The sequence below is a fragment of the Scylla paramamosain genome, chromosome 37 (genome assembly GCF_035594125.1).
Source record: "Scylla paramamosain isolate STU-SP2022 chromosome 37, ASM3559412v1, whole genome shotgun sequence".
Taxonomy (NCBI): Eukaryota; Metazoa; Arthropoda; class Malacostraca; order Decapoda; family Portunidae; genus Scylla; species Scylla paramamosain.
This window is the reverse complement of record NC_087187.1, coordinates 14,075,655-14,099,477: the sequence shown is the minus strand read 5'-3', so window position 1 is coordinate 14,099,477 and position 23,823 is coordinate 14,075,655. Positions and strand designations below refer to the sequence as shown.

The 23,823-nt window shown below is 43.5% G+C and overlaps 2 protein-coding genes across 4 annotated transcripts in view; one reads left to right on the top strand and one right to left on the bottom strand.

Moving 5' to 3' along the window:
- The window catches only part of LOC135091511 (nose resistant to fluoxetine protein 6-like), a 144,512-nt gene that overhangs the window by 35,309 nt on the left and 85,380 nt on the right, over window positions 1-23,823 (top strand). The window contains exon 2 of one of the 3 annotated variants that reach the window (XM_063989222.1): window positions 16,699-16,822. The exons of the other annotated variants lie outside the window; for them this stretch is intronic. The gene's annotated coding sequence lies outside the window, so the exon portion shown is untranslated. The remainder of the gene's footprint in view (window positions 1-16,698; window positions 16,823-23,823) is intronic. 3 annotated transcript variants of the gene reach the window in all.
- Window positions 18,042-21,177, bottom strand: LOC135091510 (KRAB-A domain-containing protein 2-like). The gene is made up of 3 exons (XM_063989218.1): window positions 19,801-21,177; window positions 19,427-19,633; window positions 18,042-19,227 (listed from the first exon to the last, which is right to left on the bottom strand). Exons 1-3 carry the CDS (start codon window positions 20,281-20,283, stop codon window positions 18,190-18,192), a joined length of 1,728 nt encoding a protein of 575 aa, XP_063845288.1. The 5' UTR covers window positions 20,284-21,177; the 3' UTR covers window positions 18,042-18,189.

Here is a 23,823-nt window from a genome sequence, read left to right as displayed (position 1 = left end):
ACTTTTTTTTTCTTAGACGTGGCTTTCGATTCTTCTGCAACTGTGGGTGTTAAGTGTTGTTTGGAGTATTTCCCTTGTCTGTGGATAGGTAGGTGTGACCTAAAGTTACGACCGTCGTGAATAGGGTGCAGGAGTCACAAGGGACCCTGTACATCCGTCTGTGAGCACTGCACTGAGTCCACGTAAGAGGTGGCACGGTGAAGCTGGTCAGGTGCGGCAGCTTGGTGAAGGGGCTGGGAACTGTGGTCGTAAGAGAAATTGGTGACCTCGCCAGGATAGCTGGGACCTTCGTCGCCACGTGGGGAAAAAAAGTTTATTGTTTGTTTCATTGTTTTGTGTGTGCCCACATTTAGAGCAAAATATGGAGGGCAGGACTGGTAGCAGGGGTGACTCCCGATCTGAGTCTCCTCCTGCTGGAAGCGGCAGTGTAGATTTGGCCCAATTTGGTGTAAGGGCACCTAGTCCCACACGTAGCATACATGGACGTGTTAGCCTTGCCCACAGCTTCGGTGGTTTCTCCCAGACCGAAGGAATGTCTGAGGAGATAAGATTCAAATTGGAGATGAGAACAGAGCTTGAGGCTGAGAGCGAGAGATAATTAAGAAGGCTCCAGTTTGAAGCAGAAGCTGAAGAAAGGAGACTGAAGACAGAGGAGACTAGATAAGCCAAGATGCTTGAAGCCGAGAGGGAAGCTAAGAGGCTTGAGGCCAAAGAGACACCAGATTACTTGAAACCGAGAAGGAGAAAGAGATGAGGCTGCTTAAACCCGAGAATGAGGCAAAGATGTATGAGAGGGGGGAGGCTGAAAAGAATAAGATATTTGAGTCGGACAAGACTGGGATTGAAGTAAATTCACATCATGGTTTGAGGAGAGGAGTAGGAGTTAAGGAGGACACTGTAGAGAGCCAGACAGTGAGGAGTTTGAAGTTAATTTCTGAGTTTGATGGAAAGAAGGTGACGGGGTAGTTTAGGAGATTTGAAAAGAAAGCCTCAGAATTTGATTGGCTTCAGTAGAGATGGGTTGGCTTTGTAGCCAGTATGTTGAAGGGCACGGCATTGGAAGTATATGAAAGGATGTCAGTTGAGGACTTGGATGATTACGAGGAGTTTAAAGCAGATATCCCAATAGCTTATGAGATGTGGCCGGAGGCGGACATGCTGCAGTTTCTTGGAGGAAGGAAGAGGCATAGTGACTCTTTTGAGTGTGCTCGCTATCTTGAGGAGACATTTGAAAAGTGGAGCGAGCAGGTTATCTCCTACCATGAGTTAAAGGAACTCATGGTAATGGAGCAATTCATAGGAGGAGGCAGTAGACATCTGCCGAAACGATAATTACTCCCAGTGAGGTCTAAAGCACTGTTCAGGGAGTGCTGTGAACTTATCATTAAACCCAGCTGTGACCTCACTGAACGTTTCCCTTTGTGTCACAACACAAGGGGGTAGTCACAGCCTGCCCTCTAACTTTCAATCTGTAGAACACCACCTCTCCTCTTCTAAACCTCATCTTCTTTTCCTCACTGAAACTCAGGTGTCTGAGGCAACTGACAGTAGCCCCTTTTCTGTTCCCTCCTACTTTCTCTATCCTCATTTTCGATCCAAAGCTGGATGCTGCGTTTATGTGCGCAATGACTTAACCTGCTCTCGTGCCCACGCTCTTGAATCTTCCGAGTTTTCCACCATCTGGCTACGACTACAGAGTCATTCTCATACTAAATTTATCTGTGCTGTATACCTCTCTCCTAACTCCTCTGACTATAAGAAATTCTTTGACTACTTAACTTCCAAAGTGGAGCACATTCTGACCCTCTTCCCTTTTGCAGAGATCTCCATTCTTGGAGACTTCAATGTTCACCACCAGCTTTGGCTTTCCTCTCCCTTCACTGACCATCCTGGTGAACTAGCCTACAACTTTGCTATCCTCCATGACCTAGACCAATTGGTGCAACACCCTACTCGTATTCCTGACCGTCTTGGAGATACGCCCAACATTCTTGACCTTTTCCTGACCTCTAATCCTTCTGCTTATGCTGTCACCCTTTCTTCTCCGTTGGGCTCCTCCGATCACAAACTCATATCCTTATCTTGTCCTATCACTCCAATCCCTCCTCAGGATCCCCCTAAGCGAAGGTGCCTCTGGCGTTTTGCCTCTGCTAGTTGGGGGGACCTGAGGAGGTATTTTGCTGATTTTCCTTGGAATGACTACTGCTTCCGTGTCAGAGACCCGTCTTTGTGTGCTGAGCGCATAACAGAGGTGATAGTGTCTGGCATGGAGGCTTACATTCCTCACTCTTTTTCTCGTCCTAAACATTCTAAACCTTGGTTTAACACAGCTTGTTCTCGTGCTATACATGATAGAGAGGTGGCCCACAAAAGGTACTTAAGCCTTCCATCACCAGAATCTCATGCACTTTATATTTCTGTCAGGAACCATGCCAAGTCTGTTCTCCAACTAGCCAAAAACTCCTTCATTAACAGAAAATGTCAAAACCTTTCAAGATCTAACTCCCCTCGTGATTTCTGGCATCTAGCCAAAAATATCTCCAATAACTTTGCTTCTTCTTCTTTCCCTCCTCTACTTCAACCAGATGGCACCACTGCTATCACATTTATTTCTAAAGCTGAACTCTTTGCTCAAACCTTTGCTAAAAACTCTACCTTGGACGATTCTGGGCTTGTTCCTCCCTCTCCTCCACCCTCTGACTACTTCATGCCACGTATTAAAATTCTTCGTAATGATGTTTTCCATGCCCTCGCTGGCCTAAACCCTCGGAAGGCTTATGGACCTGATGGGGTCCCTCCTATTGTTCTCCGAAACTGTGCCTCCGTGCTTGCACCTTGCCTAGTCAAACTCTTTCAGCTCTGTCTGTCAACATCTACCTTTCCTTCTTGCTGGAAGTTTGCCTACATTCAACCTGTTCCTTAAAAGGGTGACCGCTCTAATCCCTCAAACTACCGTCCTATTGCTTTAATTTCCTGCTTATCTAAAGTTTTTGAATCTATCCTCAACAGGAAGATTCTTAAACATCTATCACTTCACAACCTTCTATCTGATCGCCAGTATGGGTTCCGTCAAGGCCGCTCTGCTGGTGATCTTCTGGCTTTCCTTACTGAGTCTTGGTCATCCTCTTTTAGAGACTTTGGTGAAACTTTTGCTGTTGCCTTGGACATATCAAAAGCCTTTGATAGAGTCTGGCACAAAGCTTTGATTTCCAAACTACCCTCCTACGGTTTCTATCCTTCTCTCTGTAACTTCATCTCAAGTTTCCTTTCTGACCGTTCTATTGCTGCTGTGGTAGACGGTCACTGTTCTTCTCCTAAACCTATTAACAGTGGTGTTCCTCAGGGTTCTGTTCTGTCACCCACTCTCTTCTTATTATTCATTAATGATCTTCTAAACCAAACTTCTTGTCCTATCCACTCCTATGCTGATGATACCACCCTGCACTTTTCCACGTCTTTTCATAGACGTCCAACCCTTCAGGAGGTAAACATAGCACGCAGGGAAGCCACAGAACGCCTGACTTCCGATCCTTCTAAAATTTCTGATTGGGGCAGAGCAAACTTGGTATTGTTCAATACCTCAAAAACTCAATTCCTCCATCTATCAACTCGACACAACCTTCCAGACAACTATCCCCTCTTCTTCAGTGACACTCAACTGTCCCCCTCTTCTACACTGAACATCCTCGGTCTGTCCTTTACTTATAATCTGAACTGGAAACTTCACATCTCATCTCTAGCTAAAACAGCTTCTATGAAGTTAGGTGTTCTGAGACGTCTCCGCCAGTTTTTCTCACCCCCCCAGCTGCTAACTCTGTACAAGGGCTTTATCCGTCCATGTATGGAGATGCTTCACATGTCTGGGGGGGTTCCACTCATACTGCTCTTCTAGACAGGGTGGAATCAAAAGCTTTTCGTCTCATCAACTCCTCTCCTCTAACTGACTGTCTTCAGCCTCTCTCTCACCGCCGCAATGTTGCACATCTAGCTGTCTTCTACCGCTATTTTCATGCCAACTGCTCTTCTGATCTTGCTAACTGCATGCCTCCCCTCCTCCCACGGCCTCGGTGCACAAGAGTTTCTTCTTTCTCTCACCCCTATTCTGTCCACCTCTCTAACGCAAGAGTTAACCAGTATTCTCAATCATTCATCCCTTTCTCTGGTAAACTGTGGAACTCTCTACCTGTTTTTGTATTTCCACCTTCCTATGACTTGAATTCCTTCAAGAGCGAGGTTTCAAGACACTTATCCACCAATTTTTGACCACTGCTTTGACTCCTCTTATGGGACTGGCATTTCAGTGGGCATTTTTTTTTAAATAGATTTTTGTTGCCCTTGGCCAGTATCCTTCCTACATAAAAAAAAAAAAAAAAATTAATTTGGCCGAGAAGTAGTTAGTACCGCTGTTTCGTGAGAAAAAAATTCAAAAGTTTTAAGGAGGCGGCTACGTGGGCAGCTGATCATGTGTTGGCGCACCGGCCCGTGCCAGGGTGGATTGGTGGTACGTCTGTTGGGCTGGTGATGGGTCTGGTGACGCGGTCGGTGCCAGTTTGTCTGGGAGTCCACGTTACAGTACTGGCTCCAGTAACAAGTCATCCCTGTTGGTAATAAGTTTCTACCCAGCCTACGACGGAGACAGTCTGGGAGTATGCAACACAGCACTCCCATGTATAAAATGCAGCCCATGTGTCACTATTGTAAGAACACTGGGCATTTCAAGTATAATTGCCCTAAGTTAGTGACCGCTACTGCTTCCGAGACTCCCCAGAAGCCGGTGGCCTTGATTGTGTCCCAGGGTTGGGACCAGGAGGGAGATGAAATTGGGGTTAAGTTTAGTTGGAAGGTGGTGAGGCCGATGTGGCTGCCCCCTCGTCTGTTGTTACCTCACCGTCCCCTGTGAGGTCTGAGTTTGACTGATGCCTTCCATTTTTGTCAGGACAGAATTGAGATTGATGAGATTACAGTTTTAAGGGACATGGTAGCACAGCAGTAATGTGCAGGAATGTGACTGGAAGGTGAGTTGACTCTGTTCAGCCTGTGTGGTGCCTGGTAATTGGCGCGCCGAGAGCTTCGCCTCTGCTAGTGACCGACGTAGCGCTGGTGGCACTAGCGGAGGATTTGCCAATGTCTGGTGTTGATATCCTTTTGGGGAATGACCTGTTAGGTAGAAGAGTCTGGGTGCAGCTCCCGTCCACGCACGCCGACCTGGATGGGGGGCTGTTAAGAGTGCTGACTCCGTTGTGTTACTCGCACTAAGGCGAGGCGATTACTCCGGCGTCGGGTGCCCGCGAGATCTGTGACTCCAGGTGTCGTCTGCAATAAGGCAAGGCCATCACAAAAGGAGTGCAGTGTTTGTCTTGATGCCGCAGTGGGGGCAGATTGCCCAGAGGCCTCTCCCGCTGCTGGTAGGGGTTTTGATGAGCCAGAGTCAGACCCGTCTTTGAGTCAGTGTGCTGGGGCTGACTGCAAAAGCGCAGAGCCACCGCAAGAAGCACCTGATTTTGTGAAGAGTGTTGCCAAGGGTGAGGCAGGAGTGATGAGTTTGGGTTGTGTGTTTGATGGCTTGCCTCACTCTGTGGAGCCTCGGAGCTGGTACTCAGGCGGAGTTGTCACCTGGTATCGAGGCTTTGGGCGCCGGTGCTAGGTCCGCGCCTCAATCTGTTGTGACTGGTGTGTCAGGGGTCGCTGCCGAGGTCTGGGAGACTCCTGACTCTGCTAGAGAGGCGGGAGGTTCCTCCCCTGCGGAGTGTACGGGAGGCGGGGAGCAAGTTGCTCCCCTGCCGGGACCAGACACAGTTAGTGTTTGCCCATGTAATGAGCCACTCTTGCTGGCAGCTACTGCAACAGCTGTCAGTGTAGTTAAGGAGGGTTTTTCCTATCGTGTGTGTTGCCCCATTACTTCCCAAGGCAGGAGTGGATGGCGAGGAAACAGAGGGTCGGGCAGCGTGTGTTGAAAGCAATACCCGGCGGAGAGAGGAAGACAGGTTTGGAGCTTCATTCTGATGTGTCATCCGCAATTAAGGAGGCACTGGTGCTGGAAGCACGTAGCGGTGTGGCGCTTGGTCGTTTTGGAGTCAGGTTCGACTCAGGAGCGTTTGGCGCGGTTTTGGTAGTCGGGTGTGACCATGTTTGTTGGGCGTAACCGCGCGGGTCAGGCTGGCAAGCCTGATGACCTCTTGTCTAGGGCCCCTCTCTGTTGTGTTATGGCCAGTGTGGTTTCCCCAAGTGTGAGAATTGTTTGTAATGTTGCTCGCCTCTGTCCTTCCGGGGCGAATAGTGATGGCGTTATTGACGTGAGTGTTACGGTGCCGGGTTGAAAGGCAGCGCTGTGCAAGTCTACCTGTGCTAGTGTGTTGCTTGCCGCTTGGGAGGGAACCTCAATGTTGCTGGGGGCTGCTGTTGGCCGAGTTGTTTTTGATGATTGTCAGGTGCTGGGCCCGAGATGTGTAGTATGTGTTGATAGATAACGGCTTCCTCGAAGCGGCAAGGTATCGGGGATAATGAGAGAGGCTTGCACATGGGAGCGGTTGCTGGGACCAGTGATGCTGGACAAGTGGCACGTTGGCCAGGCTCATGTTCGAGCCGGGGTTTGTTTTTTGACGGCCACGTGTGTTTGTTTGGCTCCGTGTGCGTTGAAGGGTCTAGTGGGAGCCCTATTATTTATAATTGTGTAATAATTATTTATGTTTGCTATAGTAGCCTTTGATGTTTTGCGATGAATATGCACCCCCTTGTTTAAATCTGATGATGTGACTGACAAGTGGGATATTTTTGAATTTGTTGTTTTCTAAAATTTTAGTAAGCTTCCAATGTAGCTTCCAATGATTTACATTTATGAGGAGGCGTGTAATGTACAGCGAGATTACGCAATAAAGAAAATAAGAACGAACGTGAAAGAATGGAGAAAAAGAAAGAAAACACATTAATAGAGAGTCAGGGTACGTACGCCAGAGGTACGATGAAGAGTAGCCACTTGCTGCCATAAACTTTCCATAAGAATATCCGCGCCCGGACACTGCTTTTCCGCTTGATTTACCTTATTTCCTTTTTGTTCAGTCAGTTTGAGTCTCAGCTAGTTCACAGCAGAAGAGTTGTCCTTGACCAAGAAATAATCAGTGCTCATCTGAAGAATTTATTTATTTATTTATTTATTTATTTTTCTTTTTAAGTAAAGTGTTTTATTCAAGTAGAGACTGCACGAAGAGCGGGTGTGGACGCGTGTCTGTGTGTGTGTGTATGTGTGTGTGTGTGTGTGTGTGTGTGTCGCACCCCTCAACCCCCGTACCTCAACGGCCGTACGATCCGGTTATTTGTATATGATAGGTGTCTCCATAGAAGCCTGCCAGCAAGGGTAGTTGTGTATTACCCACACTATACCCTAGGAAGTGACTCCTCGGCTGAATGTGTGCATGCGCCGTTTTGTGCGCAGTGAGCGGTGATTGACCTTTCTGTGTGTTCGTGGGCACTCTTTCGTAGTAGTTTCCTGTGTCCCTAGCTAGTGTCCCTGTTTGTTTTAAATGCTACTGCTGGCTGAGGCAGTTCAGCCGCAGAGGAGCTAAGTAATTAGCAGCGTAGTAAACTTTTTTCCCTCCCCAGATCCTAACAAGGCTTGTCGCCCAGGAACCAATACGATACTGAACTGTCACGGTAGTGGAAGCCTAATAGGGTATTATACCTCGATCATATACGTGTTATTGTATGTTGACCGTTTTTTCCTAGACGTGGTTGTTGATTCTTCTGCAGCTGTGGGGTGTTAAGTGCTGTTTGGAGTATTTATCTTGTCTGTCGGTAGGTAAAACAGACTGGTTACCTCAAATGACTATGGCTTGGAGTTACAACCGTTGTAAATAGAGTGCAGGAGTCACAAGGGACCCTTTGCACCCATCAGTGAGCCCTGCACTGAGTCCATGGAAGAGGTGGCTTAGTAAAGTTGTCCAGGTGCGGCAACTTGAAGGGGCTGGGAATTGTGTTTGTAACTATATATATATATATATATATATATATATATATATATATATATATATATATATATATATATATATATATATATATATATATATATATATATATATATATATTTATTTATTTATTTATTTATTTATTATGTAGGAGAGACACCAAAATGAAAGCAACAAAATGAAAATAAAAAAAATAAAACAAAATAAAATAAAATAAAATAAAAAAAGGACCACTGAGGCGCTAGTCCCGAGCAGTCAAAAGTGGTCTTCAAAAATTAAAGGATAAGTGTCTGTTTTAAAACCTCCCTCTTAAAAGAGTTTAAGTCATAGAAAGGAAGAAATACAGAAACAGGAAGGGAGTTCCAGAATTTACCAGAGAAACGGAAGAATGACTGAGAATACCATGAGAAAATAAGAACATAAAAAATAAAGGAAGCTGCAAGAAGCGATCAGGCTTACACGTGGCAGTCTCTGTATTTTTTTTTTCTTTGTAGGAAGGATACTGGCCAAGGGCAACAAAAATCTAATAAAAAAATGCCCACTGAAATGCCAGTCCCATAAAAAGGGTCAAAGCAGTGGTCAAAAATTGATGAATAACTGTCTTGAAACCTTCCTCTTGAAGGAATTCAAGTCATAGGAAGGTGGAAATACAGAAGCAGGTAGAGAGCTCCACAGTTTACCAGAGAAAGGGATGAATGATTGAAAATACTGGTTAACTCTTGCGTTAGAGAGGTGGACAGAATAGGGGTGAGAGAAAGAAGAAAGTCTTATGCAGCGAGCCGCGGAAGGAGGGGAGGCATGCAGATAGCAAGATCAGAAGAGCAGTTAGCATGAAAATATCGGTAGAAGACAGCTAGATATGCAACATTGCAGCGGTGAGAGAGAGGCTCAAGACAGTCAGTTAGAGGAGAGGAGTTGAAGAGACGAAAAGCTTTTGATTCCACCTTGTCTAGAAGAGCAGTATGAGTGGAACCCCCCAGACATATGAAGCATACTCCATACATGGACGGATAAGGCCCTTGTACAGAGTTAGCAGCTGGGGGGGGGTGAGAAAAACTGGCGGAGACGTCTCAGAACGCCTAACTTCATAGAAGCTGTTTTAGCTAGAGATGAGATGTGAAGTTTCCAGTTCAGATTATAAGTAAAGGACAGACCGAGGATGTTCAGTGTAGAAGAGGGGGACAGTTGAGTGTCATTGAAGAAGAGGCGATAGTTGTCTGGAAGGTTGCGTCGAGTTGATAGATGGAGGAATTGAGTTTTTGAGGCATTGAAGTTTGCTCTGACCCAATCAGAAATTTTAGAAAGATCAGAAGTCAGTCGTTCTGTGGCTTCCCTGCGTGATATGTTTACCTCCTGAAGGGTTGGACGTCTATGAAGAGACGTGGAAAAGTGCAGGGTGGTATCATCAGCGTAGGAGTGGATAGAACAAGAAGTTTGGTTTAGAAGATCATTAATAAATAATAAGAAGAAAGAGGGTGACAGGACAGAACCCTGAGGAACACCACTGCTAATAGATTTAGGAGAACAGTGACCGTCTACCACAGCAGCAATAGAACAGTCAGAAAGGAAACTTGAGATGAAGTTACAGATAGATAGAAACCGTAGGAGGGTAGTTTGGAAATCAAGGCTTTGTGCCAGACTCTATCAAAAGCTTTTGATATGTCCAAGGCAACAGCAAAAGTTTCATCAAAATCTCTAAAAGAAGATGACCAAGACTCAGTAAGGAAAGCCAAAAGATCACCAGTAGAGCGGCCTTGACGGAACCCATACTGGCGATCAGATAGAAGGTTGTGAAGTGATAGATGTTTAAGAATCTTCCTGTTGAGGATAGATTCAAAAACTTTAGATAGGCAGGATATTAAAGCATTAGGACGGTAGTTTGAGGGATTAGAACGGTCACCCTTTTTAGGAACAGGTTGAATGTAGGCAAACATCCAGCAAGAAGGAAAGGTAGATGTTGACAGACAGAGCTGAAAGAGTTTGACTAAGCAAGGTGCAAGCACGGAGGCACAGTTTCGGAGAACAATAGGAGGGACCCCATCAGGTCCATAACACTTCCGAGGGTTTAGGCCAGCGAGGGCATGGAAAACATCATTGCGAAGAATTTTAATACGTGGCATGAAGTAGTCAGAGGGTGGAAGAGAGGGAGAAACAAGCCCAGAATCATCCAAGGTAGAGTTTTAGCAATGGTTTGAGCAAAGAGTTCAGCTTTAGAAATAGATGTGATAGCAGTGGTGCCATCTGGTTGAAATAGAGGAGGGAAAGAAGAAGAAGCAAAGTTATTGGAGATATTTTTGGCTAGATGCCAGAAATCATAAGGGGAGTTACAACTTGAAAGGTTTTGACATTTTCTGTTAATGAAGTAGTTTTTGGCTACTTGGATAACAGACTTGGCATGATTGCTGGCAGAAATATAAAGTGCATTAGATTCTGGTGATGGAAGGCTTAAGTACCTTTTGTGGGCCACCTCTCTATCATGTATAGCACGAGAACAAGCTGTGTTAAACCAAGGTTTAGAAGGTTTAGGACGAGAAAAAGAGTGAGGAATGTACGTCTCCATGCCAGACACTATCACCTCCCTTATGCGCTCAGCACACAAGGACGGGTCTCTGACACGGAAGCAGTAGTCATTCCAAGGAAAATCAGCAAAATACCTCCTCAGGTCCCCCCAACTAGCAGAGGCAAAACACCAGAGGCACCTTCGCTTAGGGGGATCCTGAGGAGGGATTGGAGCGATAGGACAAGATAAAGATATAAGATTGTGATCGGAGGAGCCCAACGGAGAAGAAAGGGTGACAGCATAAGCAGAAGGATTAGAGGTCAGGAAAAGGTCAAGAATGTTGGGCGTATCTCCAAGACGGTCAGGAATACGAGTAGGGTGTTGCACCAATTGTTCTAGGTCATGGAGGATAGCAAAGTTGTAGGCTAGTTCACCAGGATGGTCAGTGAAGGGAGAGGAAAGCCAAAGCTGGTGGTGAACATTGAAGTCTCCAATAATGGAGATCTCTGCAAAAGGGAAGAGGGTCAGAATGTGCTCCACTTTGGAAGTTAAGTAGTCAAAGAATTTCTTATAGTCAGAGGGGTTAGGTGAGAGGTATACAGCACAGATAAATTTAGTATGAGAGTGACTCTGTAGTCGTAGCCAGATGGTGGAAAGCTCAGAAGATTCAAGAGCGTGGACACGAGAGCAGGTTAAGTCATTGCGCACATAGTCGCAGCATCCAGCTTTGGATCGAAAATGAGGATAGAGAAAGTAGGAGCGAACAGAAAAGGGGCTACTGTCAGTTGCCTCAGACACCTGAGTTTCTGTGAGGAAAAGAAGATGAGGTTTAGAAGAGGAGAGGTGGTGTTCTACAGATTGAATATTAGATTTTAGACCGCGAATGTTGCAGAATTTAATGAAGAAAAAGTTGAGGGGGGTGTCAAGACACTTAGGGCCGTCGACAGAAAGGCAGTCCGACCTGGAGACATTTATGGTCCCCTCCCCAGATGGGGAATCCGAGGCTGGTGTAGGAGTCGCAATGATGATTTTAAAATTATTGAGTGAAGGGTGTGTGTGTTATTAGGTGCTTGTAGTTTTGTGTGGAGGAAGAGAGTTGTCTTTAGAAGGCAGGCTGTTACTGCCCCCTTGTGTTGTGAGACACAAAGGGAAACGTTCAGTGAGGTCACAGCTGGGTTTAATGATAAGTTCACAGCACCCCCTGAACAGTGCTTTAGACCTCACTGGGAGTAATTTTCGTTTCGGCAGGTGTCTACTGCCTCCTGTATGAAAAATAGCTACCTATTTCCATCTATTATCCCCATCCGTAAACCTGTCTAATCTTCTCTTAAAGCTCTCTAATGTCCTAGCACTAACAACATGATTACTGAGTCCGTTCCACTCATCTACCACTCTATTTGAGAACCAATTTTTTTTCCTATCTCCTTCTTAAACCTGAATTTTTCAAGCTTGAACCCGTTATTTCTTGTTCTACCGTGCTTGCTGATCCTAAGAATTTTGCATACATCCCCCTTGTTATAACCCTTATACCACTTAAAGACTTCTATCAGGTCCCCTCTTAACCTACGTCTCTAAAGAATGTAAATTTAACAGCTTCAACCTCGCCTCGTAAGGAATATTCCTCATCCCCTGTATCCTTTTAGTCATTCTCCTCAGTACTGATTCTAATAGACCTATATCTTTCCTGTAATGTGGGGACCAGAACTGCACAGCTTAGTCTAGATGAGGTCTGACCAGCGCCAAGCATAACTTCAATATTACTTCCGGCCTTCTTTTAACTCCTAAAAATGACACCTAGTATCCTATTTGCCCTGTTTCTGGCTTCTATGCATTGTTTTCCTAGACGGAGTTCAGATCTAACTATAACTACTAAATCTTTCTCGTATCCTGTACCTACCAGAGTTTGGTTGTTTAATGTGTACCTACTGTGTGGGTTTCCTCTACCTACGCTAAGTACTTTGCATTTATTGATATTAAATTGCATTTGCCATCTGTCCGTCCATTCATTCATCCTAAATCTGCCTGCAAGATGATGGCATACGACTCAGACCTAATTAATCTACCTATCTTTGTGTCATCCGCAAATTTACTAACATCACTATTAATTCTACTATCCAAGTCATTGATATATATTAGAAATAACAATGGCCCTAATATTGATCCCTGTGGCACCACACTAATTACATGACCCTACTCGGATTTCGAGAAGTTTATTCCAACTCTTTGTCGCCCGTCGCTAAGCCATGACCCTATCCAGCCTAACACCTTCCCATCTATCCCGTGTGCCCTAACTTTTCTCAGGAGCCTTTGATGGGGTACCTTGTCAAATGCTTTACTTAAGTCCAGATATAAGATATCATAACTATCACCATTATCTACTGCCTCGTACACTTTACTGTAAAAACTTAACAAGTTTGTCGGGCAAGACTTCCCCATCGTGAAGCCATGCTGTGACTGATTTATCAAGTTATGTTTGTCTAGATGTTCCCTATGTTCCTCGCTATTATTGTCTCTAATATTTTACCTACAACTGAAGTTATGCTGACAGGTCTATAGTTAGACTCTAAAGTTTTATCTCCTTTCTTAAAGATGGGTACTATATTAGCCTGCCTCCACATTACTGTTACCTCACCTGACTCAAGTAATTTCATGAAGACAGAAACTAACGGCTCACTAATAACCTCTTTGCATTCCTGGAGTACTCTGGGATATATTTCATCTGGTGCTGATGTCTTGAACTTTTTTAGCCTATCTATCTCTTGTTCCACTATCTCCCTAGTTATGGAAATATCTGTCAGCTTTTCATTCTCATCTGCTCTAAACATCTGTTCACTATCTGGCATATCCTGCATGTTTTCCTGGATAAGGGCAGTTATAAAATACTCATTCAGAATTTTACTAATCTCCTCCCCAGAACTAACCAAGCCCCCATCAGATGCCTTTAATGGACCTATAGTATCCTTATTCTTCGTCCTGTATACCTGATAAAATTCCTAGGGGTCCATCTTCGCCTGGCTGGCTACCTTTAATTCATAATTGCCCTTTGCTTTCCGGTTAACTCTTGCATGAAGAACATAAGAACATAAGAAAATAAGTTCCAAGAAGCCATCAGTCCTACCCGTTGCAGTCCCTGTATGAAATACACCGTAATATTTCCACCTATCAGTCTCTATCCATAAATTTCAATAGGGGTAAGAGAAAAGAGAAAGTCTTGTACAGCGAGGCTGCGGGAAGAGAGGAGGCACGCATATAGCAAGATCAGAAGAGCATTTAGCATGAAAATAGCGGTAAAGGATAGCAAGAAATGCAGCATTCCGTTGATGAAAGAGAGGCTGAAGACAGTCAGTTAGAGGAAAGGAGTTGATGAGACGAAAAGCTTTTGATTCCACTCTAAGAGAGCGGTATGAGTAGAACCCACCTGTGCTTGTGAAGCATACTCTATACATGGACGGATAAGTCTCCTGTACAAAGTTAGTAGCTGGGTGAGGTGGGTGCGGGTGATGAGAAAAACCTGGTGAAGACGACTCGGAACGTCTAAATTCATATAAGCTAGAGATGAGATGTGAAGTTTACAGTTTAGATTATAAGTAAATGACACACCGAGGTTGTTCAGTGTAGAAAAATAAAACAGTTGAGTGACACTGAAGAAGGGGGAATAGTTTTTCTTGAAGGTTATGCCGAGTTGATATAATATTTATAGAGGAACTGAGTTTTTGAGGCATTAAACAATACCAAGTTTGCTCTACCCAATAACAAAAAAAAAAAAAAAAAAAAATAGAGATCAGAAGTCAGACGTTCTGTAGCTTCCTGGTGTGAACTATTTATTTCCGTGTACGAAAATCCGCAGGACGATAGTGTGAGGGAGTTGAACGGTCACCCTTCACGTTCTGAATGTAGGCAAAGAACACGCCCTGAATCACCCAAGGTAGAGACTTTAGCAAAGGTTTGAGCGAAGAGTTCAGCTTTAGAAACAGATGAGATTGCAGCAGTTCCATCAAGTTGGAATAAGGGAAGGAAAGATGAAGAAGCAAAGTTATTGGAGATATTTTTGGTTAGGTGCCAGAAATAAGGGAAGTTAGACTTTTTTGACAAATGTTAATGAAGGAGTTTTTGGCTAGTTGGAGAACAGACTTGGCATGGTTCCGGGCAGAAATACAAAGCGCACGAGATTCTGGTGATGGAAGGGTCAAGTACCTTTTGTGGGTCACCTCTCTAACATGTATAACACGAAAACCGTGTGTTAAATCAAGGTTTGGAAGGGTTAGGTTGAGAGAAAGAATGAGGAATGTACGTCTCCATGCCAGACACTATCACCTCTGTTATGCGCTCAGCGCGCAGAGGCTGGTCTCTGGCACGGAAACTGTAGTCATTACAAGGAAAATCACGATAATACGAGTACCTCCTCACGTACCCCAGATTAGTAGATGCAAAAATGCCAGAAGCATATTCTCCTTCAGGGATCCAGAGAAGTGACTGGAGCGATAAGACAATATACAACCATGAGGTTGTGATCGGAGGAGCCCAATGGAGGAGATAGGTTGACAGCATAAGCAGAAGGATTTGAGGTTAGGAAAAGGTCAAGAATGTTGAGCGTATCTGCAAGACGGTCAGGAATAGGAATGAGTAGGGTGTTACACCAGTTTCTCTAGGTCATGGAGGATAGAAAAGTTAGAGGGTATTTCATCAGGATGGTCAGTGGAAGGAGAGGAAAGCCAAAGCTGGTGGTGAACACTGAAGTCTCCAATAATGGAAATCTCTGAAAAAGGGAAGATAATCAATAGGAGTTAGGTGAGAAGTATAAATTTAATTCAAGTCACTCTGTAGTCGTTGCCCGATGGTGGAAAATTCAGAAGATTTAAGAGTGTGGGCATGAGAGCAAATTAGTCATTGTGCACATAGACACAACATCCAGATTTGGATTGAAAATGAGGATAGAAAAAGTAGGAAGGAACAGAGAAGGGGCTACTGTTGGTTGCCTCAGACCCCTATGTTTCCGTGAGGAAAAGAAGATGAGGTTTAGCAGAAGAGAGGGGCTGTTCTACACATTAAAAATTAGATATAAGCCAGCGAATATTGCAGAAGTTAATGAAGAAAAGTTGAAGAGTGTGTCAAGACATTTATGGTCGATACCAGAAGAGCGGTCTGACCTGGGGACATTTTTGGTCCCCTCCAACGATGGGGACTTCGAGGATAGTGTAGGAGTTGCCATATTTGATTTAGAGTTTTTGAGTGGTGTGCGTGTGTGTAATTAGGTGAATATAGTTTTTTGTAAAGGAAGAGACTTGCTTTTAGAGAGTAGGCTGTGACTTCCCTCTTGTGTTTTGAGAGAGAAAGGGAAGCGTTCAATAAGGTCACAGCTGGGTTATTGGTGATTTCACAGCACCCCCCCCTGATACAGTGTTTGAAACCTCACTGGGAGATTTTCTTCTTTCTCTCACCCCTATTCTGTCTACCTCTCTAATGCAAGAGTTAACCAGTATTTTCAATCATTCATCCCTTTCTCTGGTAAACTCTGGAACTCCCTGCCTGGTTCTGCTTTTCCACCTTCTTATGACGTGAATTCCTTCAAAAGGGAGGTTTCAAGACACTTATCCTTCACTACTACCGCTTTGGACCCTTTTATGGGATTGGCATCTCAGTGGGCATTTTTTTTTTATTTGATTTTTGTTGCCCTTGGCCAGTGCCCCTCCTACATGAAAAAAGGAAAAGAAATATATATATATATATATATATATATATATATATATATATATATATATATATATATATATATATATATATATATATATATATATATATATATATATATATATATATATATATATATATATATATATATATATATATATATATATATATATATATATATATATATATATATACTTAGCAGTAAAAGTCCACTAGTAAGAGATACATTACCCAGAGTGCGGCAGCACGTCAGTACGTCTAAAGGTATTGTATGTATGGATGCTGCCACCGCCAACACTGCTCGTCAAGAGGCATTTTTGTGATGCATTTTGGGGGTTACGCGCTAAGTTAAAAAAAAAAAAAAAAAAAACGGAAGCTTTGGTGCAAAGAATGGATTTTCAGGCGGAGTGTTATTTGAAGTTTTACACAAGTTTTCTTTCATCTTGAAAGAGAATGCAACGATGAATTTGAGAACTACATCAGAGTTAGATTAAATGATTGAACTACTGATAAGCAACGAGAAAACCCATCATCGTGAAACTATTTCTCCAGGAGTTCCTTTGGAGGCTACCTTGCTCTTTCTGACAACCAGGGATCATACACAAACCTTCAGTATTCGTCAAGAATCACAAAGCAGAGTCTTAGCCACATCATTCCTGATACAACGTGCTGAAAGGTAAGTTATATAAGTTTATTTATCGGATAATAAGTTGTTACTCGTAGGAACATTATTTTTATTCAAAGTATACAATGCACCATTGGAAAAAAAGTGTGTGTGTGTGTGTGTGTTGGGAGGTTTTGCTTGTGAAAATATATAAATATTAATCCCCTAAAAATAACAAACTTACATGTATATTTCGAAAGTAAAAAAAAAAAAAAATTAATACTTTTCAACAACAAGCACAGGTATCAATGTATTTACTATTGATGCTTGTAAAAAAAAAATGAATAACTAATTCCCTAAAAATAATAAAACTTACATGAATATTTTATAAAGGGGGAAAAAGAATACTTCAACAATATAAATACAGTATTAAATTATTTCCTGTTAAGAAATTAAATAAAAGAAATATTATTTCACTAATTTCAAAAGTGACTCAAACCATGTACTTGTAACACTTAGTGATCCACAGTCAGCATTTCCATGTTAGCTAGGTGTAAGACGTCATTTATGAGTTTTTAGCCCAATTTCATTGCATTTCTTTCATGGTTTTCAGTTCATTACCAATAATACTACTGTAGTCAAGGTTCGGTTGACTTTCATAATTCTACGTAGAGAGGAAATTTCTTTTAATGGATGCTTTATCACCTCCTCGGCTGGAACAGTGTGTCTATATTTTCTTCCACGTCTTGTTGCGGGGGGAGACAAAGATGCATAGTTAGTTAATGAAACCACTACGCGTGCAAAGTTGAAATCACACTCACATTAATGTTTCTTCCCTCCTCTTACCGAAGAGTGCATCGGATGAGGCGAACAGAAACACTTCTGATGACGGTGCTAGTTGGGTGACAGGTGTATATATATATATATATATATATATATATATATATATATATATATATATATATATATATATATATATATATATATATATATATATATATATATATATATATATATATATATATATATATATATATATGTTACGGCCATTTTGGAAAATTGGTCGTTTTACAAAATTGCCGGTCATTATGCAAAAAGACCAAATTCGTGGTCACATTGCAAAATGACCTAAATTTCTCAACATTTTGCAAAACGACCAAGATTTTGGTCAGTTTACAAAATTATCGTTGGTCAGTTTGCAAAACGACCAAGAATTTGGTCAGTTTACAAAATTATCGTTGGTCAGTTTACAAAATGTCCATACAGCAAGCAGGCAGATGAAAAAAAAAAGCGAGGGAATGATATCAGTTTGCAAAACGACCAAGATTTTGGTCAGTTTACAAAATTATCGTTGGTCAGTTTACAAAATGTCCATACAGCAAGCAGGCAGATGAAAAAAAAAGCGAGGGAATGATAAAACGTAGTGAACATAACTAATTTTATTGTGTGTCGACCTTGTTGGAGCAAGAGGCACTGCATTTGCATCTGCTGTTGCATAATACAGAGTTTTTTAAACACTTGCAGCGTCTGGTCATACATGACTTAGTGCAAGAGCATTTAGAGAATCCCTGACCTTGTCCCATTGATTCTGCAATTGCTACTTCCCGCAGACTTACTTCCCGCTCCTGTACAACATCATCAAGAGAAAGGAATTTTTCTAGACATGGAGTAAATTGGTTGCGAGTGTACACTTGTTTAAGCAGGCCGTGTTTTGTACCAAGCTTATATGTGCCATTGTCCAATGCCTGAAAAACAACTGCCTTCACATTAGGAAACTCTGCACGTCCGCGGTCAACTAATGGAACAGGAACCATCACAGTTTCCCCTACCTTGGCTGGTTGAAATCTCTTCACAGAATTATCGATCATTTTTTGGGCTTGTTTCTGTTGTTCTATGTTGGACTTCATTTGTTCAGTATGAATACTCTGACTCCGACTGCAGATGGAACAAAGCACAGACTCATCAGCATCGTTATTCCTCATAGAACACGGAGTATTAGAGTGACATGGGTTCTCACACACATTGCACACATTTAAACCAAAATATCTTTTGCCACAGGAGATGCAGTTAATGACAGCAGATGCTTCTTCTTGCTTTTCAACACCTGTCTCTTCCTCCTCTGTGTCTGTGACCTCATTGACAACACCTAGTGCCTCTGCAAGCTGCTCCTCCGTCTGCATACCGTCCAGGACTTCCTCTGGTACAGAATTTGCGTCAACACCAAGACGAGCCTTCTGTCCATACATGGCCTCATATGGTGTCCTTCCAATTCCGGAGTGAAAGCGGGTATTTTTCTTCCACTGGACAAAGCGCAGTCCCTGTGACCATTGTGTAGAGTTGTTGTCCTTCATCCAACATGCGAGAATGGCTTCAATATCCCTGTTGGCACGTTCCACCGAGCCCTGCGATTGGGAATGTCGTGGTTTGCCATGAACCATCTTGCACTCTGGCCACATCATCAGAACTTCCTTGACAAGCTGAAAATTGAAAAGCGTATATCAGGTTTTGTCATATACAGGGTGATTCATTAACTCCAATATTGCTATGTTGTGAGTTTTAAAGAGAGAGAGAGAGAGAGAGAGAGAGAGAGAGAGAGAGAGAGAGAGAGAGAGAGAGAGAGAGAGAGAGAGAGAGAGAGAGAGAGAGAGAGATTTACATAAATCATTTGTTCTTTACCTTATTTGAGAATTCTCTTCCATTGTCAGACTGCAGGATATGGGGGGCTCCTTTGTCACAGAATATATCAACGAGGTGGAAAGCAACCTCTTCAGCAGTTTTCGTCTGTAGAGCCCGAAGACACACCATCTTCGTCAAGTGATCCTGGTAGTTCAGAATGAAACGATGTTTTCCATCTGGCTGGCTCTGCATATCGATCAAGTCGACCTACAAATAGACAGAACATCAAAAAAGATTATGTAATATTGCTAGATAATAATAATATATTTGCAATCGTAAACAAAAGCAAGGGTATTAAAGACTCCCCTCTGACAACAAGCCATGGCAATAATGAAATTACTATCAACGGGCTTAACCAGTGCTTGTTTACTAACCTGAGCTCGTGAGTTCATACTGTTGGATACAATTGGCTTCACAGTCACAGACTTGCGTACAGTGCTTTTTTTCAGATGACACTCCTCACAGAACTGTAAATACAACTCAATTTGGGATCTTGAAACATTGGCATATTTTTCACTTGTTTCCCTAAAGACAATAGTTCTACCTCCATGCCCACGTGCACGATGAATAGCATCGATCACATCGAACACATCTTCAGCGCATACGAATCTAAGATTAGTTCCCTTTTTCTGCAATTTCTTAACGGTGATACCTTCAACTGTGACTTCAAGGATTTCATACTTTCGTAACAAACGATAGTCTTTCTGAGTCTTTTTAATGTTAACACGTTTAAGTTCATCCAAGCGATTCATAATTTGTTCGCATTCATTTCTGTACAACAAACTCGAAGTATTTGATGCCTTCTTCTCCTCAGCCGCTATCAGCTTTGAATAAAAATCAGTTTTTCTATTTTCCATTGTACAGATTTCCAGAGTATAATAAAATACACACAAAGTACTGGGAGTAACACTACGTTGGTCGTCTTCTCCTGGCTTTCAGCAGTGCCTGACTGACCACAGTATCAACAGTCAGCTCCCATTACTATTGTGGAGAGAGAGGGGGGGGAAGAGGGGGGAGGATATTAAGTGAATGATCGACCAGCAATGAACCAGTAATTTGCAAAAGTGAATGACAAACCAGTAAATGAACCAATATCTCCCTTTCCCGCCTATCCTTTAGTCATCCCTTTGTCACATGCTTTTCCATTAATTTCATCACTTATCATTTCTATTTTCTACACAAGCTAACTAATCTATCTTACCTGCCCTTCGATGACGGCGCCTACACATACAAGAGTGAATGACAAACCAGTAAATGAACCAATATCATAAGAGATAATTTACAGGAGAGAGTGGCAGGGAGGCCAGCAGAGATTGAACGAAGATTAACAAGGGTGACATACTCATATGAGTTCAGGGGGAAATCCAGCTGTGCGATAAATATGTGTGTGTGTGTGTGTGTGTGTGTGTGTGTGTGTGTGTGTGTGTGTGTGTGTGTGTGTGTGTGTGTGTGTGTGTGTGTGTGTGTGTGTGTGTGTGTGTGTGTGAGATGATTAGCTGAACCTAAAATAAGGACAGTTAAGCATACTCATTGGTTATGTACTGCAACTGTAACGTTTTATCATTCCCTCGCTTTTTTTTTTCCATCTGGCTGCTTACTGTATGGAGATTTTGTAAACGGACCAACAAAAATACTGTTTATTTTGTAAACTGACCAAAATCTTGGTCGTTTTGCAAAATGTTGAGAAATTTAGGTCATTTTGCAATGTGACCACGAATTTGGTCTTTTTGCATAATGACCGGCAATTTTGTAAAACGACCAATTTTCCAAAATGGCCGTAACATATATATATATATATATATATATATATATATATATATATATATATATATATATATATATATATATATATATATATATATATATATATAGATAGATAGATAGATAGATAGATAGATAGATAGATTGATATTGGCGACCTCGCCAGTATAGCTGGGAGCTTCATCCTCACGTGGGGAAGACTGTTTGTTGTTTGTTGTTTTGTTTCATTGTTTTGTGTGCCCACATTTAGAGAAAACCATGCAGGGCAGGGCTGGTAGCCGGGGTGACTGAGTCCCCTTCCTCTGCTGGGAGCGGCAGTGTAGATTTAGCCCAATTCGGTGTGAGGACACCTAGTCCCACGCATAGCGTCCACGGAAGTGTTATCCCTGCCTGCAGCGTTGGTGAGTTCTTCCAGACCGAAGGTATGTCTGAAGAGATGATATTCAAGTTGGAAATGAGGAGAATGGAGTTGGAAGCTGAGAGGAAGAAAAGTTAAGAAGGCTTGAATTGGAAGCCGAGGAAAGGAGGTTGAATAATGAGGAGGCTAGAGAATGCAGGAGGCTTAAGGCCGAAGAGTAGGTTGCTTGAAGCCGAGAAGGAGGCGAAAATGTATGAGAGGGAAGAAGCTGTTTGAGTTGGAGAAGACTCAGATTTAAGTCAATTCATCTCATAGCTTGAGGAGAGGAAGAGTTAAGGAGGATACAGTTGAAACCCAGATGGTGAGAAGTTTGAAGTTGATCCCTGAGTTTGAAGAAAAAAAGGTGACGAAATGGTCTACGAAATTTGAGAAGAAAGCCCTCAGGATTCGATTGACCTCAGGAGAGATGGGTTGGTCTTGTAGCCAGTATGATAAAGGGCAAGGCCTTGGAAGTGTATGACAGGATGTCAGTTGAGGATTTGGAGGATTACGAGGAGTTTAAGGCTGACATCCTGAGAGCGTATGAGCTGCGACTGGAGGCATATAGGCTGCAGTTCCGTGGAGGAAAGAAAAGAGTCTGCTCGCTATCTTGAGGACACACTTGAAAAGTGGATTGTTATCAGGCCACCGCTTACTATGAGTTAAAGGACCTCATGGTAATGGAACAGTTTATTAATGTGGCCGAGGAGTTAGTACCTCTGATCTGCGAGAAAAGGTTAAAAAACATTAAGGAGGCGGCAACATGGGCAAATGACCACGTGTAGGTGCACCGGCTTGTGGATTGGTGGTACGTTTGGAGGGGCTGGTGATGTGTCTGGTGGCACGGCCAGCGCCAGTTTGTCGGGGAGTCCACGTTATAGTAGTGGCTTCAGTATCAAGTCGGGGCGAGTCAGCCCACGACATCCAGCCTACGACTTAGACAGTCTGGGAACATGCAACTCGACACTCCCAGGTAGAGTATGCAGCACATGTGTCTTTATTGCAAGAACACTGGGCATTTTAAGTAAAATAGCCCTAGTGACCGCCATTGCTTCCAAGACACCCCAGAAGCCGGTGGCCTTGATTGTGTCTCATTGCCGGGACCAGGAGGGAGATGAGATCGGGGCTGTCTTTAGTCGGGAGGGTGGAAAGGCCGATGTGGTTGCCCCCTCATCTGTTTGATACCTCACCGTCCTCTGTGAGGTCTGAGTTAGACTGGTCCCGTCCATTTTTGTGTCAGGACACAGTTGAGATTGGTGAGATTACGTATCCTGTCACTGTTTTGTTAGGACACAGCGGCACAACAGTCACTTTGCCGGAATGTGACTGGGAGGCGAGTTGCTAGCGATCAGCCTGTGTAGTGCCGTTAAATTGGCGCCATGCAGAGTTTCGCCACGGTGGAAATTAGGCTGTTATGCCCGCTAGTGACCGCGGAGGCGCCGATGGCACTAGCGGAGGACCTGCCAGTGTCCTATGTTGATTTCCTTCCGGGAAATGACTTGGCAGGTGGGAGAGTCTGGGTGCAGCTCCCGTCCGCGAACGCCGTCCCAGATGCGGAGGCTGTTAAGAGTGTTGACTTAGTTGCTACTCGCCTGTAAGGCGAGGCAAGCATCCCGGCGTAAGGTGCCATGACTTTGTGGATAGTGTTGCCAAGGGTGAGGCTAGAGTGATGGATTTGGGTTGTTTGTTTGATGGCCTGCCTCACCCTTTGAAGCCTCTTGTAGGTGGCACTCATGCGGAGTTGTCACCTGGTTTTGAGGCTGTGAGCGCTAGTACTCAGTCCGGGACCCAGCTAGTTGCGTCTGGTGTGTCAGAGGTCACTGCCGAGGGCAGGCTGCTCCCCTGCTAGGACCAGACACGGTGGGTGTTTGCTATGTAGTCAGCCACCCATGTTGGCAGCTGCTGCAACAAGTGTCATTGTAGTTAAGGAGGGCTCTGTCCCTTATGTATGTGCTGCCCCACTACTTGCCAAGGCAGAAGTGGATGGCAAGGAACCAGGGGGTCGGGCAGCGTGCATTGAGAGCAACACTATTGTGAATTGCCGGCGGAGAGAGGAAGACAGAGGTTTGGAGCTCCACTCTGATGTGCCATCCGCAGTTAAGCTGGTATGGGTGTTAAAAGCACGCAGCGGCACGGCGCTTAGTCGTTTACGAGTCGGGATGATTCGGGAGCGTTTAGCGCGGGTTTGATAGTCTGGTGTGACCACGTTTGTTGAGTGTAACTGCGCGGGTCATGCTGG

What these genes read in the sequence shown, in the direction of transcription:
- LOC135091510 (XM_063989218.1), bottom strand. Translation starts at nt 20,283, where the DNA reads ATGGAAAATAGAAAAACTGATTTTTATTCAAAGCTGATAGCGGCTGAG. An exon ending in GTATGAACTCACGAGCTCAG is followed by an intron (nt 19,634 to 19,800) that starts GTTAGTAAACAA and finishes GTCTATTTGTAG; the next exon opens with GTCGACTTGATCGATATGCA. An exon ending in GAAGAGAATTCTCAAATAAG is followed by an intron (nt 19,228 to 19,426) that starts GTAAAGAACAAA and finishes TTCAATTTTCAG; the next exon opens with CTTGTCAAGGAAGTTCTGAT.